General features: G+C 42.5%; 1 protein-coding gene across 11 annotated transcripts in view; it reads left to right on the forward strand.

Moving 5' to 3' along the window:
• Nucleotides 1–10277, forward strand: part of PPP4R1 (protein phosphatase 4 regulatory subunit 1) — a 63523-nt gene extending 53246 nt beyond the window's left edge. For all 11 annotated transcript variants that reach the window (XM_071417065.1, XM_071417111.1, XM_071417086.1 and 8 more), the window contains 8 exons: nt 2040–2135; nt 3465–3650; nt 5141–5302; nt 5801–5901; nt 6279–6399; nt 6496–6630; nt 7456–7597; nt 9185–10277. In XM_071417065.1, coding sequence (XP_071273166.1) covers nt 2040–2135; nt 3465–3650; nt 5141–5302; nt 5801–5901; nt 6279–6399; nt 6496–6630; nt 7456–7597; nt 9185–9348 — 1107 coding nt within the window. In that variant the 3' untranslated portion in view covers nt 9349–10277. The remainder of the gene's footprint in view (nt 1–2039; nt 2136–3464; nt 3651–5140; nt 5303–5800; nt 5902–6278; nt 6400–6495; nt 6631–7455; nt 7598–9184) is intronic.
• Nucleotides 10278–16175: the final 5898 nt, after the last annotated feature.

Genomic DNA, 16175 nt, shown 5'->3' on the forward strand with positions numbered 1-16175 from the left:
TGGGCCAGCTCCTCTGTCAGGAAGCACCAGCACTGCCTGTCCTGGTGTGCAACCCTTGACACAGAGCAGAGGTCTTTGGAGCACAACCCCAGAGCTCTTGTAACACAGCCAAGGGAAGCTTGGCCTTAGACATCTGTAAGAGAGATCATGGCAAAGATTTTGCATTTGGTACACAAGATGCTTTCAGGCTAAACCCTGCTGAATTTTCATGTCCTGGCTCTCTGCAATGCTCAGTTTGGTGTGTGCATGGAAGAAGATGGAACTTCATTTTCAGGGGTGGAGATACTGCATAACCTAAATACTGACTGATGGCTGTCCTGCTTCTCTACTGAAGCTCTTTCTCTCTGGAATGCATATCTGACTTTGAAAGTGGCTGAGTGAAAACATTCCCATCTGTGACACCCTCCATTATATTCAGTGTTTGACTTAGTTCAATCCATAAAGTATGATTTTTTAAGCTTGAGCTTTTGGAACTGAGCAGGGAATGTGAGATGGAGTCCTGTCACTTTTATTGTAACAGAATGGATGACTAACCTCTGGTCCCATGCAAACTGGCACCTCATGGAAGCACTGTGGCTAGGGTGTACAGGCTGCCTCATAATTCCATGATGTGCAAGACATCAAAACTGATGACTGGCAATGCTGAAAATAATCTCTTTTTCAGGGGGAAAAAAACCCCAAACAAACAAAAGGCTAAAAAAGAGTGAAGGAGGAATTGACTGTCAAACTAAAAATCCTGCAGAGATCGTTTTCAGAGCCTCTGGAGTTTTTACAGTTGGAGCTGTGTGCTGCTGGACACATTTAGTTATGGAGTTGCTTGCAAATCTGTTCTTTCCTTGAGTCTTTAACACCTTCTTGCTGCTGCCTCTTAGGCCTGACAGGTGACATGGACTGCTGTGCCAGAGATATGCAATTGCCTCACAGCTCTGCCTGTTCTTTATCACCTGTAATTATACCTCAGCAGCTAAAATTGCAGCCCAGTGCTTAGATGAAAGCAGCTTGTGGAGAGGGAAAAAGCAACTGTCTGAACTCAAACCAAGGAAGACAGATTGTATCCTGGAGGCTTTTTTTGGAAGAATTTTGTAGTTTGCTGGAAAATTCTTGTTGTCAAAACGATCTGAGCAGCTGGTGGAAGTAGGCATATTCTTGTTGCTTGTGTTGACCCTACGAGCTCACCCTGCAGCATTTGTGAATAGATAGATACCTTGGCTCAAATCTAGCAAAAATGCCTTTGTCCTGTTCCAGCACAAAGCAGCCTGATGTACTTTTCAGATATTCATTGCATTCTGCTTGAAATTCATGGTTTGTTACATGAAGCCCATTGTATCTGGGGAACTGCACTTGTAAGGAAAGTGTCAGTGCTGCATCCCCTCTGCAGCACAGTTCATTACAGCCCATCACACCTCTGCCACTCCTCAAGGCCCAGATGTGTAGCCAAGGTGCTAAAATGATCGCTGAAAATTATTTTAATAGGACTGCTGAGAGAAGCTACGACTCTTGTCAGCAGCTGTGGCCAAGTAGGACTCAGTTTTATAAGGTGAAGCTTATCCAGAGAAAGTTATAGAATAATCATCTCCAGGAAGGGTGCAACAGTATGAGTCTCATCAGGTTCTACTCTTCAGTGTGAGGGTGGCTTTGTTTTGACCATTTTCTAGCACAAATCCAAAGAAACAAATCCATCAAAATCAGCTACAGGTGTTTTCTTACTTTCCATTCAGGGGAGAAGCAATGGGACCCATATGTTAGTTATATTTTCCTTAATGCAGTCTCAAAAGTACTCCTCTCCTGTTATTTTCATTCCATAAGAACCAAAATGGAGCTGAGTAAGAGGTGCTTCTGTTTGAAATTAAAAGCGGATTTGTCTTGCAGACCTTTTGATTTTGGGCTGTAGCAAAATTGTATTTGATATTAAAACATATATTCCTTTAATCTAAGAAATAGACTCTGAGGCAAGGACAGCACTTCTTGATGTTGGTATTTCTTTTGTGTTTAATCCTAGAGTGTGTTTTATGTGACCTTTTATTTTCTTTTTTTCACAGAGTATGGATTCTACACTTCACTATATTCATAATGATTCAGATTTGAGTACCAACAGTAGTTTCAGCCCTGAAGAAGAAAGAAAATCCAAAGTACAGGTAAATGACAGTGATTTCTGGTTTTCTTATATGTAGCAGATAAGTGAAATTTTTAAAAATATATATGGGTATTTCCTTTATCCCCTTGATAAGTTACATTTTTAAAAATATATATGGGTATATTTCCTTTATCCCTTTTTTCATTCAGTCATTTCTGACATGATCTAGTTTCTATTAAATACCTCTTAATTAAGTAGTTTTAAATTAGTCCTTGTTTCCAGAGTCAATGGCTTCATTTAGCAATTGTTTCTGTTACATTTATGCATGAGAGATGACAATATTATTTTGACATGAGATAACAGTTGTCATAGATCTTCAGGCTCTGTTTCATTTGGTTTAGTTTTCAGTGGGAACCATGCTGTAGTGGGACTTAGGTTATTGAGGAAACAGGATGAGGATGGGTTTTTTATTACATGTTTTGAGAGAAACCACCCCCACCCCTTGATAGCTTTTTGCAGAACAGTTTTGAAAGTGTTTCATTAAGCTGGAACTGCCTCTGGTATTTTTTCCAAAAGGAATCAAGTGTTTGTTGTTCCATAGTCTGTGCATCAGTGTGACTCCTTGAGTGGGAATCTCAGTCCCTCACTTGTTCTTGTCAGTGGAGCTATTCAGCAGCTGTGTTAGGCAAATGCTCTTGTGCACCCCTTCATAGAGTCAGTCCCTGACACAGCTGAAGCAAAGGCAGTGGTAAAGAGGTTTTCACAGAATTTTGGTTCAGATGCTTTGATTCCTCAGTGGACAGAAGGATAGTTCTTCACCAGAGATCTCTTTGTCTCTGGAGAAGCCTCTTTCTCCCTGTTGACTGTTCAGGGAGTTTGGAAGCAGTACTGAACACACTGTAGTCTGCTCCGTCCCCTTCCCTGCTTCCCAAGGCATTCTAATTTAGTTTTCTTCTCTCCACCTTTTCAAGATTTTGAGAGAATTAGGAAAGGTTTTTTTGAGCAAGTCACATCATTTGCTGTTTTACCTGTCTTTATGGGTGGCATAAAATGGCCAATTGGCACTACATGTGAGCCTGAATGTTTGCAAAGGGTAGAATGCAGTCTTTCCATTTCCTAGACTCCCTAAGGAGACTTGTCCACTTGCTCCTCTCTTGACTTGGTCTGTGTATTTTCAAATAGCCCCCAGTCATGTTATTGTTCCTTTGGAACCTTTTGGTGGAACTTAGCAGATACAAAACTGTTGTGCTCTTATTAAGACACTGTAATTAAATAATATTCTGTAGTGGTGGGGAAAAAAGTGGGGAAGAAAGAATGCCCTGTAATGATAGTGAGCCTTATGAGGAGTAAATGAAAATGGTGTGGATGCTGTGCCTTTCTCCTGCTGCAGGATGTTGTACCTCAAGCCTTGCTGGATCAGTATCTGTCCATGACTGATCCGTCCCGCGCACAAACAGTGGACACAGAGATTGCCAAGCACTGCGCCTACAGCCTGCCCGGCGTGGCACTGACCCTGGGCAGGCAGAACTGGCACTGCTTGAAGGACACCTACGAGACTCTGGCATCTGACATGCAGGTGAGCTCAAGCAGTGAGCAGTCTGAAATTCTGACATGTGACAAAGACTAATTGCAACCTCTGTAGTGGTTTCTCTTGTTCACTGGATGTTGGGCTGTTGTGCTTTTTACACAGAGCTTTCCATCCCTGGTGTTATTCTACAAGGAATGATGGTGCAGTGGTTGTTTCAGAGGAGGCAAGGGGTGTGGTGCTCAGGTAGTAAAGAAATGGGCAGGTTAGAGTGGGAGATGGATCTCCAGTAGGAAAATGAGGACAGGTTTCTGATTTTCCGTGCATGCTTGAGATCTTGTGGCAGTGTCTGGGAGCCTCCTAGGTTTGAGAATTTGGGCTGTGCTGCTGTGTGAGCAGACATGCCCCTGCAGGCATGTCTGGAGCTCAGTGAGTCAGCCTCACACCAGGCCTTGGTGCCACATCCAGTTAGTCATGCAGGAATAACATCGCTATCACCATGCAGCAGCACTGCTGCTTTAAAAACAAATCCTGGAAATAGCAGCATTTTCCTTGTTGTCAGGTGGTAAGGAGGTGGCTTTCTGCATTTTGTGGTTTACAGTTGTTTCCCAGACCTCCATTGTTTCCTTTTTTGGAGATGCTCTTTTTATTTTTTTAAATATTCTCAGACTGCTTCACCTCTCTTGAACTTGCTGCTTGCTCTGTCAGAACAGCAGTTCTCAGTGATACATTGTGAGTAATTTTATACATGGCTATTGCTCATGTTTTCCAGGCTCCTTTACAGCCATTAAAAACAACCAGCTAATAATTTAAAACACAAGTAAAAACAAATTGCCCTGTGTGCAGAAGTGTCCAGAATTTATCACCAGTCTAATCTGAATTACGATTGGATCACCAAACCAGGGCAAAAGAACAGTGCCCATGCTAATTGAAAAGTGCTGGCTAAAGAATAGAGATACTATTTTATTTTTAAAAGACTTTCTTGAAATAATTACTCAAATTAAACAATGTGCCCTCAATTTAGGGTGTCTGATAGCTCCACTGGTCCTTGGGCTGCTTGGGCACCAAGTGTGGAAGAAACTTTACCTATTATGGAAGCTAAAATATCCTAGCTGAAATATTGTGGGATATATGTCTTACTCATTTTAGTTTTAAAAGCAGAATGAAACAATAGTAGCATGAAACTAATTTATGCTGAAGAATTTAAAAAAAAAGTAATGTGTGCAAGAGCACTGATGTCAGGAATACTATTTTGCTTCCTGGCACCTAGAAAATTAAAATATTTTGATGACTTATATTTGAATAGTTCCTTGATATGGAGGTGAAAGAAATGATACCTTGTCATTTGTCTTCTCTTCCATTTTCTTTTCTTTTTTTTTTTTTTTTCATTTTAAATTTCCAGCGTAATTTTCAGTTGTTATATGAGACACTGTAAAGATATTTGTAAGTAGTGGAATTTACTGTGAGTCCAGCTTGGATACTGACCCTCAGGTTTGCCTGCAGCACTTTGGATCAATAACATTGATTTGTTTCTATTGCAGTGGAAGGTTCGGCGGACACTGGCATTTTCTATACATGAGCTTGCTGTCATCCTTGGAGACCAGCTTACAGCTGGAGATTTGGTTCCTGTCTTCAATGGCTTTTTGAAGGACCTTGATGAAGTGAGGATAGGTGTGCTTAAGCACTTGCATGACTTCCTGAAGGTATGTCTGTGTTCCTGCCCATGTAACTCTGTGGGAATCTCTGCAGATATCTGTTGAATACTGGGATATATGTTGCAAGAGATCTCAGTTGTTGCTACTTGATTTTCTCTGAAGAGCTTTGTTCATGTTTATTCAGTATAGGATTTTTTTTTTGGCTCTAGTCTGTCTACACAACTTACTTGTCAAATTTCTGTAGAGGTTTCTTTGTAACTGCCTCATTTATGTAGCCGAGAGACACAAATCCTAAAACTATCTTTACTATTTATGCCTCCTTTCTTAGAGTAAAAGAAGAGACTTGTCACATTTTCCTTTCAGTAGCGCCCCATGCGATTTTACGGTCTTAAGCACTGCACAGTTTAGCCCAGAAAAGCAACACTGTTGCTAGATTTAAGGTTTTCGAAATAAAAAGAGTGTTTCATTAGTTGTATTTAAAGCTCTTGTTTTGTCTGCTGATTGTAGCCTGTAGCTCTTTATGTAAGTTTGTATTTACTGTTTCAGCTTCTTCATGTTGACAAAAGACGAGAGTATCTTTATCAGCTTCAGGAATTCCTAGTGACTGATAACAGCAGGAACTGGCGTTTCCGTGCTGAGCTGGCTGAGTATGTGCTTTTCAGAATGATGATTTTTATTGTTGTGGATATTGAAAAATGTGAAAATCATATGATAGATGTTTTGCAGTCTAATTCATAATTTAATTTTTTATTAGTAGATGGTTCTTCTCCTCCTCCACATGTCCCCCTTGCTTAAAAATTCCCAGTAGTTGTATTGGCATTATTGTGAATAAGTGGCAGCTTGATATTTGCAAGTGACCCACATTCAAGATGATGGCACTAAAAAATAGATTTTGCTTCCCAGTAACTTCATTATGGCCACATTGCATATTTGATAAGTGTTGTCATATAAATGATGATACCCAGTTAAGCTGCCTCTTTTCTTATTGTGGCACACTCTCTTTGGTTGTTCTTCCATCTTGTAGGCAGCTGATTTTGCTCCTGGACCTGTACAGTGCCAGGGACATCTATGACTACCTGCGGCCTATCGCTTTCAGCCTCTGTGCAGACAAAGTGTCCTCTGTCCGCTGGATTTCCTACAAGCTGGTAAAGCAATCTAAATAAATTTAGGGTGTCAGACTTCTGAGTGTTGGTGGGAGTAATTTTTTAATTTACTTTTTTATTCCTTCTTATTTCTTCAAGGTTAGTGAAATGGTAAAAAAGCTGTACATGGCTTCAACACCAACCTTCGTGATAGACCTCATGAATGAACTTGTTGAAAAGTTCTGTAGATGCCACAAATGGTCTGGTCGGCAGACTTTTGTCTTTATTTGCCAGGTGAAATGTCTTTTCATTTATATTCTGGAGGTTTGGGGAAGTTGGGTTGTTTGTTTGCTTTTTGTTTTTGTTTGAGTGGTGGTGGTGAGCAGAATTAAGGGGACTGGAGCTCTCCAGCTGTCCATTGGCACTATATTGGTGAATATTTGAGAGCATTGTTTCCAAAGGAATAGTTTCATGGCTGTTTTTTTCTCTGTTTCTCCAAAGACGAGCTTGACTGCATCTTTAGCTCAGCATATTAGCACCAGGTCATCAAATCTGATATTGAATATAGAGCACAAGTGTAGCAAAATAATCTCTGAGTTGGGAAGCTACTTTGTTGCTCAGCATGAAATGAGATTGGTATAATAAATCTTTGGAAATCAATGAGTAGGTGCTGCCTGTACCTCTTCAATCAGCTTGTGCAGCTTGGTCAAACCAATGCATTCTCAGCAAAACAAACAGGAATTGAAACTAGCTGGGATCCCAAGGAAATGGTCAAATTTGGAGGCTGTGGCAGAGGTGCAGACTGGGAGCCACTGTGGCTCCTGCCCAGGTGGACAGTTCTTTGAAGTGTTTGGAGAAATGGGAGCTTTGAGCTTATTTAGATAATTGTTATTGCTATTAACCATTTTTGTCTCAATATAGTATCTAGTTTAAACAAAGACTAAATTAACTGTGAGAAGGATTGTAAAGGTCCTCTGCTTTTCTCTCCTGTTTTCAAGTCGTACAGTGATTAAAAAAAATAAAAGGGGAAAAAAAGGAGTTCCAGGTTTCTGATTATGTGTTGAGATTTCATCCTCCCTGTGCTGAAATGTAATGAAATTGCCTCTGTGTTCCTGCCAGACTATCAGTGAAGATGACTGCCTGCCCATGGACCAGTTTGCTGTGCATCTGTTGCCACACTTACTACACTTGGCATCTGACAAGGTTCCAAATGTTCGAGTCCTGCTCGCAAAAACATTGAAGCAAACCCTTTTAGAGAAAGGTTAGTGGCAGAAAGAGTTGCAATGGGCTGACTGCACAGGGGTTTTTTGTCCCTCAGTTTTCCTAAATTCAACTGGGAAAGAAGAAGCAACATCAGATGTGGGCTGCTGTTGCTTTTACTCTCTTTGATGTGAGATATTACCTTGGCTGACATGAAGCTATGACCCTGTTGTGGTGTCCAACCTGCTGTTGTGTAATGTTGAGGAAATGAGTTCTTGCTCATATGCCAGCCTGTTCCTTTGGTGTCATTTTCCATGAATGGGCTGCTTGGTAGAGGTGTCATCAGAAAGCACAAGTGAGCAACTAGCATCTGTGAAGTTGTTCAACAGTGCCCTTTATTTAGTTTAGAAAATAAAAAAAGTTGATGTTGTGTGTAATAAGACAGAAAAATATACACAAATATAAACTACCATTTGTTTTTTCTCACTGGGGGAGAAGAGATGGCTGATGTTTGGGCTTTATATTTTATGGTAGCAGTGGGAAGAAAGCTTCTCTGGATTCTCTTCAGGGAAATAAGACATGCAGCTCTCAAATTGCAGAGTGTGCTTAGGAAAGCATCTCCAGTGCATTGCAGGTGCCAGAAGAGTCAGCAGTGCTCAGAGCCCAAAGCACTGTTAAGGAAAGCAAAGAAAAGCAGCATTAGAAGTGTTAGGCTATTTTCTAAGACAGCTGAGTGTCCACACTTGGAATACTTCATCCATTTCTGGACACTTCCACTCTCAGCGCCATACACTGGCTTGAGGACTGCTGAGCTGTTGGGAGCTGCCTTGTGCATGCTGACTGAGGAAGCATATGGAGGCAGCTGAGATGGATGAGCTGATGGGCAGATTTATCTTCTGTTAACTGTGCCAAGGATGTCACTGTTCTTCCTGCTCTCACATGGCATTGGTGTTTTTTGTGTCCCCCACACGGATAGTGCACCTCCATTCTGCATTGCCACTAGTTAAACTTATGGCAGGTAGTCTCTGCCTCAGAGGTGTTCTGTGTCTGATTAGGGAGGGTGGATAGATTGGGGAAGGCAGGTTTAAAAAATCAGTTCAGGAGTTTTTAAACCTCAGATCTCAACTAATCTTCCTGTGAGCCATTTTTAGTTACACTGCTTTTTTGCACCTTGTGTTCTGTAGTTCATCGAATGTTGGAACTTCTTCCACTCTTATTTCATATTATCTTACATCTGTCATTTGATGATTACTTGGCAGGGCTGGCAGGGAAATGGAGTGGCATGGCCGTGGGTTGGTGGTAGCTTTCCTCTGTCACAAATACAAGCACTCTCATCTGGAGTTGTACCAGGCTTTTCCTTCCTCTTTGTCCATGGAGTTTGGCACCCTTTTATACTGAAGGGCTGTAGAAATCCTGTACTTGTGCATCTACATCATTAGAACAACTGTATTCTGAAACGTTAAATGATTTTTTAAGGTGAATTCATAGATATATGTGGAAGTGTCTTGTGTGCCTGCTCAGATATTCCAGTTGGACTGTAAAAGTGCACTGTCCTCTGAAATTTTGTATCTCACGGGGTACGATGAGGCTGGCTTTGAATTATCTGCTGCCCTTTCCTCCCATAAGTTTTGTGCATTTTCTCTTACAGAGTATTTCCTGAATTCTGCCAACTCTCACCAAGAAGCTGTGGAGCAAACAATTATGGCTCTTCAAATGGATGGTGACAGTGATGTCAAGTACTTTGCAAGCATCCACCCTGCCAGTACCAAAATTGCGGATGATGCCATGAGCACTGCTTCGTCAACTTACTAAGTTCCCAATGTTGCTATAATTAAAAAAAAAAAAAATTAAACCAACTATCCTCAAATGCTTCTAAAATGGTTGATTTAGAGCAACCTCTTTGGAAGGAGGGATTTCTTGCCAGATTTAACAGGTGGATATTATCTAAACCTGATAACCAGGGATTTTAAGTCAAGGCAAAGTAAACATACCTGTGTCAGCTTGACTTGAGAAAAACACTGCTCAGAGGATTATTTTTGCCACCGAAGCCTTAAATCTTCTGTCTTCCTGAACAAATGAAACTTGAATTGGCAGATCATTTTCATTGTAGAAAGGATGTGATGATTTCCAGAGACCTGCATTGTTTCTCCTGAGGAGTTAACTTAGCAAGTATTTTCTGTAGCAGCTGATGGGTGGGATGGCCAGAGAGGCGAGTTTGTACAGGGACTGAGACCTCCAGTATTAGAGCTAAAGTTTTTATCAGTCAAGGACTTGATTTGTGTGCAGCTGGGCACACCCTTAAGTGAGAATAGCTTTGATGTTTGTAAATGGGAAAAGTAGAAATTTGGATTTCTCTTAAGGGCTCAGTGCTAACACTAAACTAGAATCTGATTTTAATCCTTAAATGCAGCATATTGCTGTATCCATTAGCAGAAAACTTTGCTGAGTACCTGTGTCCTAATTATTTTCATGCTGGTCATGACCTAAAGGAAATTTATTAGCACATGTACTTTAAGTCAGGTATTTTTAACTTGATCATGATCAGCTCTGAAGGTGCAACTTTTTTCTTCATATACTGTACATATCTGTGAGCCTCCTTGGAGTGCTGCAGTCTAATCATGTTGTTTAAAAGCTGTTGTGATACAAGTTGTTCTCTACTTGTCCAAATAAAATTTATTAATAAGATGGAAAGAAATCTTGTGACCTTTTTAAGACATTAAAAAAATAAGTTTGAAATTTAAGTGGACTTTTTCTTTCAGTTTTCTACACTTTGGTGGCTATTCCAGGGGCAAGGGGTTTGTTTAATGATCGTGAAGAATTCTGCATTTTGAGATGGAATATGCTACAGCACAGATGTACTTTGACCATATTGTTGAGGTTTTGCTGGATTCTTCCAAGTGTCCCTTTTGCCTGGGAGCCTGTTGCCTCCAGCCTGAAATGTCATCTTGGCTGGAAGTAAGTCTGAACATCCACCTCAGTCGGATTTACAGAAAACTGTGAGTCCAGACTGCCCTTAACCTGCCTGCAGTCCATTGACTGCTTTCCTTTCCTCTCATTTAAAATTACTCCAGTATCTCTTTCTGTGTCTTCCAGGGAGAGCTTCCTTAAATCACCTTTCTTCCAGCCTGCAGAACCCAAAGTGTGTGAAGCTTTTTTTTCCCCCGAGGAAGTAGAAATGGCTGTGGCAGCTTATCTTTGATGTATTTTAGCAGAACATTTTCACTTATCAGTCAGGTACCTGATGCCCTGGCAGTTGAGCCTTAGGGGGATATAATTTTTTCACCTCCTGTTTTTTTGGAAAATAGATTATTCTGCAGTTTCTTCTCTTGTAAACAGAAAGTTGCTATTTGCTCCCCAGAGGCTGTTTTTGTACTCCTTAGCACAGCCATGGAGGTGGTTAAGATGCAGAGCCATCTCTTTCTGCCTTGAAATGTGGTGAGTTTGGAGTTTTTTTGGGTAAGTTTGATTTTCTAAATTGCAGAGTTTTTTTCTTTTATGCTTGAGGATTTTTGCGGGATTTCTTTATTTATTACTTTTTGTAGATGTGTGTTTTTCATCTGCTTTTTTGGTGTAGATTTTTAATATAATTTTTTTTTTCCTATGCATGTCCCTTTTCAAAATTGGCAAAATCCCTGGAGGACTAGGCAGGGTGACAGTGCTGTGGATGGCAGCAGGCTGTGTGGAAGCAGGGAGTAGTGCAGCTCTCCCTGCTGCCCTAAGGAGAGCACCTGAAAGTGACTCATCTTCTCCCAGGCCAGATGGTTCCCATTTCAGCAATATGCATTGAAGTGCAGTTGATTTCTTCATTTTGTTCAGAGAACATAAATCCCATCATCTGAGGGATTTTTTGCCTTGTGTGTGGCAATTAAGTTGTAGTTGAATTGTGTGTGAACAGGACCTGTTGAGACCAGAGCACAGTATTCACCGGAGGAGTATTGGGGTTTAAATCCCAGTGTTTGGAGTCAGAAATTAACATGGCCCAACCTATTTCCATCACACCACTCATGTACTCTTCCACTAGTCCAGTAAAATGAAGGATTATATCTGATCCCTTTATTTTCCCTTTATTTTAGTTACTTCAAGGTAAAACACTCCTATGTTGAAAAATGAGACAGAATTTCTGGATGCTTTATTTATGCAGTAGTGACTCAGGCTAGGAATCAGAGAGAGTGTTTGAAGCTTTTCCTAAGGAAGACTTGAGTGTTTTCAGTTTCAGAGTGCCTGAATCTCCCTTTCATGTAACAGCTGAAGACCATCTCCAGTGAAGAGGAGAAATGGCTTTGTCCTTTCTCCGCCACCCAGCCTGTCATGGATCCATTGCTTTCTTTTCTGCTCTATTTGATGATTCCCAAGAAGCAGAGGGGAAGGAAAGACCTGCTTTATTGTCAGCATTTCCTTGGAGCATTTGATCTACAGCCTGAGGGATGTGGACTCTGTTGCTGAACTCTGATAAGGGAATTTCTCATGCCAGCAGTGTTAGCAGTGCCAATAATTCAATCTTCATTGTGTCCCTAAGGATATGGGGTTTGGGGAAATGTGCATCCTTGTTCTGAGTACTGCTAAAGGGTGCTGGTTCTTCTGTGGAGCAGTGTCAGGGGGTGCTGCCAGACATCCTGCTGAATTACCTCCTGGGTGCCTTTCCTGAAGAAAGATTTGAGCTCTGTACCTCAGTTCATTTCTCTTTTGGTCAGGGTTTCCTGAGCAGAAAGGGAGGTGGCTCCCAAGTTGCCATCTGTTGGTTCATGGTTTTCAAAAGCTGTATCATCACTCAACTTTCACCTGCTTGATAGAATACCAGATTGGTTCTTCACAGCAATTTTCATTGTTTGCCATTTAATCTTTTAGCTCACTCATCTTGCATCTTCTTCCTGAGAATTCTTCACAGGAAACTCCTTTTATTCCCATGTCCTGCTTGCAGTGCTGCCTTACTCCCACTTGCTGTTTTCCACAGCAGCTTCTCTCCCTTCAGTTGTTTCTCCCCCAGGGACCCATCAGGATTTGGTATGGCCATTTCCTCACCACACTTGCCTGCAGATTTTGTGCCAATAAAACCGGTAAATGTCTGCAACTCTGTAGAGGGGGGGGGGGGGGGGGGGGGCGGTTGTTTATAACCAAGACATGAGCAAGGCTTGGAAATTGTTTTTTTTCTGCTCTGAATGTCCCAGATGGCTGCTGCACAAGCTCCTGGCCCCGTGGGTTCATTAGGACAACAGAACAGCAGGGCACTTGTTACAGCCTTGTTAGTGCTTGGCCCCTTGTCCCTGTACTGCCAGCGGTCAGGCTGCAGAGGTGGCTGGTTGGAATTGGGAGTGGAGGGGCAGGAGGGCAGAGTCTGTCCCATGGCTCAGGCACTCTCTGATTGAGTTCCCTCCTGCTGGCAAAGGCTCCTGTTAGTCCCTTGTCTTTTGCTGGGGAAGCTGGTGTGCACCTCAAGTTTTCTGACCTGGTTTCAGGAAGGATAAGAGGAGGAGTCTGAGGCAGGCAGGTGGGCAGAAGCTGGTTCTGTATTCCACTTACTCTGTCCTTCCTGATACTGATGGGAAGGGTTTGTCTCCCTGTCTGTGCCAGCATGGAAAGGATATTTCAAGTGATTAATCACTTCTCTTTGTGCAGAGTTAGGATGTACTGAGAGACTGTCTTAAAATATGAAAGTATGACAGAAAACCTCATTTTGCATGATCTTCCTCTGCCCGAGTGCCTTCAGATTCTGCCTGTTAGTTTTAATTAACATTCTGTTTAGATCAGAAAAATAAATAAAGAGCCCAAATTAATGGGATTATTTTTGGGTTCAGTTGCTGTTGAGGTTGATTAGAATACTCTCTCACTTAGCAGAGATAAATAACCAAATGTTTAAACATCTTACAGCTCTCTGATCATTGTCTGCTTGAAATTCTGTGACCTATTTCTGCAGACATATAATAACGTCTCTGTGTTGGAAATGCTTAAAGGGATTACCTGCAGGTGCTTTGGGATTGTGACTGTGACAAGTGAAGGTACTGAGCACACTTCTCTGCATGTTTTTTAGCAAGGCTGAGAGGAGGAGAGATGCACTGTTTGAACATCAAAAGGAATTTAATTTATTTTTCAGTCAGTCTGGGTTTGCGGTGTAAGAAAAACCCAAATAAACTTCATTTGAGTAAGGTACCAACAAGGCACAAATGGGGCCAGGCCATTTCTCTTGTACTGGTCATTGATCTCATGGTTTCTTCTGGTCTCTTGGCTGAGGGTTTTGGGGTTTTTTTAAAGTTTTTTCCAGTCACCTCCTGGATCTTTGTGCCTGACACTGTTTCCTGTAGGCAGTGCTGTCAGCAGAAATGTCCTGCCCCCATCTCCCTCAGGGCCCTGCACTGGGATAAGCCCAGGCAGTGACTCTCAGTAGTGGGAGTGTGCAGCAGCAGGAGCTCATTGGGACTCCCAGGCACATCCCCTGTGTGGCAGCAAGTGGTGTTCATTGGTGCAGAAATGTGGGATGCAGTATTCCCATCTCTCAAATACAAAATGCTGGGATTGCGGACTGCCGTGGTGATCTGTGGAGTTGTAGATGAACAAGGCTATGGCTGTACTCAAGGCTCCCTTCCCCCTCCAAGGACCAGCTGTGGTTCTTCTCCTGGACCAGGGGGTTCAGAGACAAGAGGGATTTGGGAAGGGGAAAAGTCCATGCAGAGCAGCCCAGTTTGCAGGGCTGGTCTGAGAACTCTCGTGGTTCGGATGGGGAATTTTTCCAAGCTGTGGGAGTGGGGTTGTCTGGTTTAGAATCATATGTTTGTGCAGTGTTATCCTTTGGCAAAGCTTCCAGCTCAGGCTGTTAAGGCAGCAACACAAGAAACTCGAGAGGAAACGTGGCAGCAAGGCCTTTGTGTCAGCAGTGACAGCGCCAATGCAGAGTGCGCCGGGAGGGGCCTGTCCTGACAGGTTCTGTGGGTCTCCAGACCCACAGAGGGTGGGGCAGCAGCCCAGGGCTTCCTCCGAGGGACAGGAAGGACAGACAGCCGTGCTCTGGCACAGGGCACGGTGCTGTGGCTTCTGCTGCTGGAGTGTGTTTTAAAGAACACAGTGGAGAACTTGTGCTGTTGGATATAAGCCATGTTATATGGGTCTGGATGAGGCATTTTTCCCTGTGCAGATGAAGCATTGGGAGTAAGAGCTGCTTGATGAGAAATGGAAACCTTGACAGATGAAGCTAGGTCAGACCTCTTTGGCAGAGGTTCAGGTTGAGGTTTTAATTGTTATCTATTTTTTTTAATTGAAAGAAATTAGCTTTACATGGTCAGGTATCAAATTGTTGGCTTCAGTACATAGATTTTAAAAATTGCTACTTAACTCATTAATCTGAGGGGACAGAGAAATAAAAGTCCCCCCAGTGCTAGTGTAGGAACAGTGAGTAGAGGTGGAAACCTTCTGTACAGGAGTCCTTTATGTCCATGGTAAAGGACAATGAATTTCTGGAGGCCCATCTAGCATTTTATTTTTTTTTATCTTTCAGAAAAAAAAATAAAACAACCCCAGTTCTTTTTAGCTGTTCAGACAATACCAGTTCACTTCAGGCTGCTGCTTTTCAGGTAAAAAGAGGGAGGGAAAAATCCTGCTTGGTGTGCCAGATGTCTAAGGCTGTTCCAAGTACAGCTGCAGTATTTCAATGGGTATAAAAGCTGTTGTGATTTCAGTAACCTGTGGCCACCCCCCTCTTTGTGTCCTGCCTCACTGGCACAGGAATCCCAATGATTTGTTCATATGGTGCTTCCTGATCCTTTGGGCTTCTGACTGTCAGATGTGACTGATCTGTTCCGGGCCTGTGTTGGAAAGGGGTGTGTCAGAACAAGCCAGGTGTGTCGTTGTCACCCATCCTATCACCTGGGGCCACCTCTAGTGGAAGTGCTCAGATTTGAAGAAGGGAGCCAAGGGCCAATCACTCACAAATGTTAGGTCCAGAACAGCAGAATTAATGTTGTGAGCCTGTTCCTGCCTCTTTTCAGTAAATGCAAATCAGTCTGGTATTTTGTCCAAAGAGTTTGACAGAGATGCTGCTGCTGCACTTGGCAGACACAGGCTCTAAGGTGTTGCAAAGAGGCTTATTTTAAGTCAGCTCAAATGACACTTTGATTTATATAACCTGGTCCTTTAGGACGTGTATGTGCTTCACACAGGTGCCCAGGCTGCTCAGGTATTTTTCTATGGCCCTTGGGATTGAGAAATATATTATGTGATCTGAACAGCACACTCAGATTTTTGTGCTGCAGTTACTTTCCACTTTATTTGAAATTAGCTTTGGCTTTTTTTGGCTAATGATTCACAGCTGCCACGTGCAGGCTTTCCAATGGCTGCTGCTCTGTGGCTTTTTCACTGCAGGCATTGGGATGAGGAAGCTGCTTCCGTGCTTGGGGTAGCCAGGCCCCCCCGGCAGAGGAGGAGCAAGAGCGCAGCCCCAGCCTCACCTGTGCTGAGGCACAGAACAATTCAAGCATCTCTCAGGTGGTTTGACACCAAGTTTCTGCTTACAGGAGCTGTGCTGCTGCAGGGGCAACAGCTCCACCTGTTTCAGACCTTACTTTGAGTAATTTTTCATAGAAACTTCTCAGCTGCAGGCACCCACCTGAGAAGAATAACTGTGATCTGCATTATGAAGTAGATGAAGGAGAAAC

The sequence above is a fragment of the Agelaius tricolor genome, unplaced genomic scaffold (assembly GCF_023055355.1).
Source record: "Agelaius tricolor isolate 1412-34295 unplaced genomic scaffold, bAgeTri1.0.p SCAF_2, whole genome shotgun sequence".
Lineage (NCBI taxonomy): Eukaryota > Metazoa > Chordata > Aves > Passeriformes > Icteridae > Agelaius > Agelaius tricolor.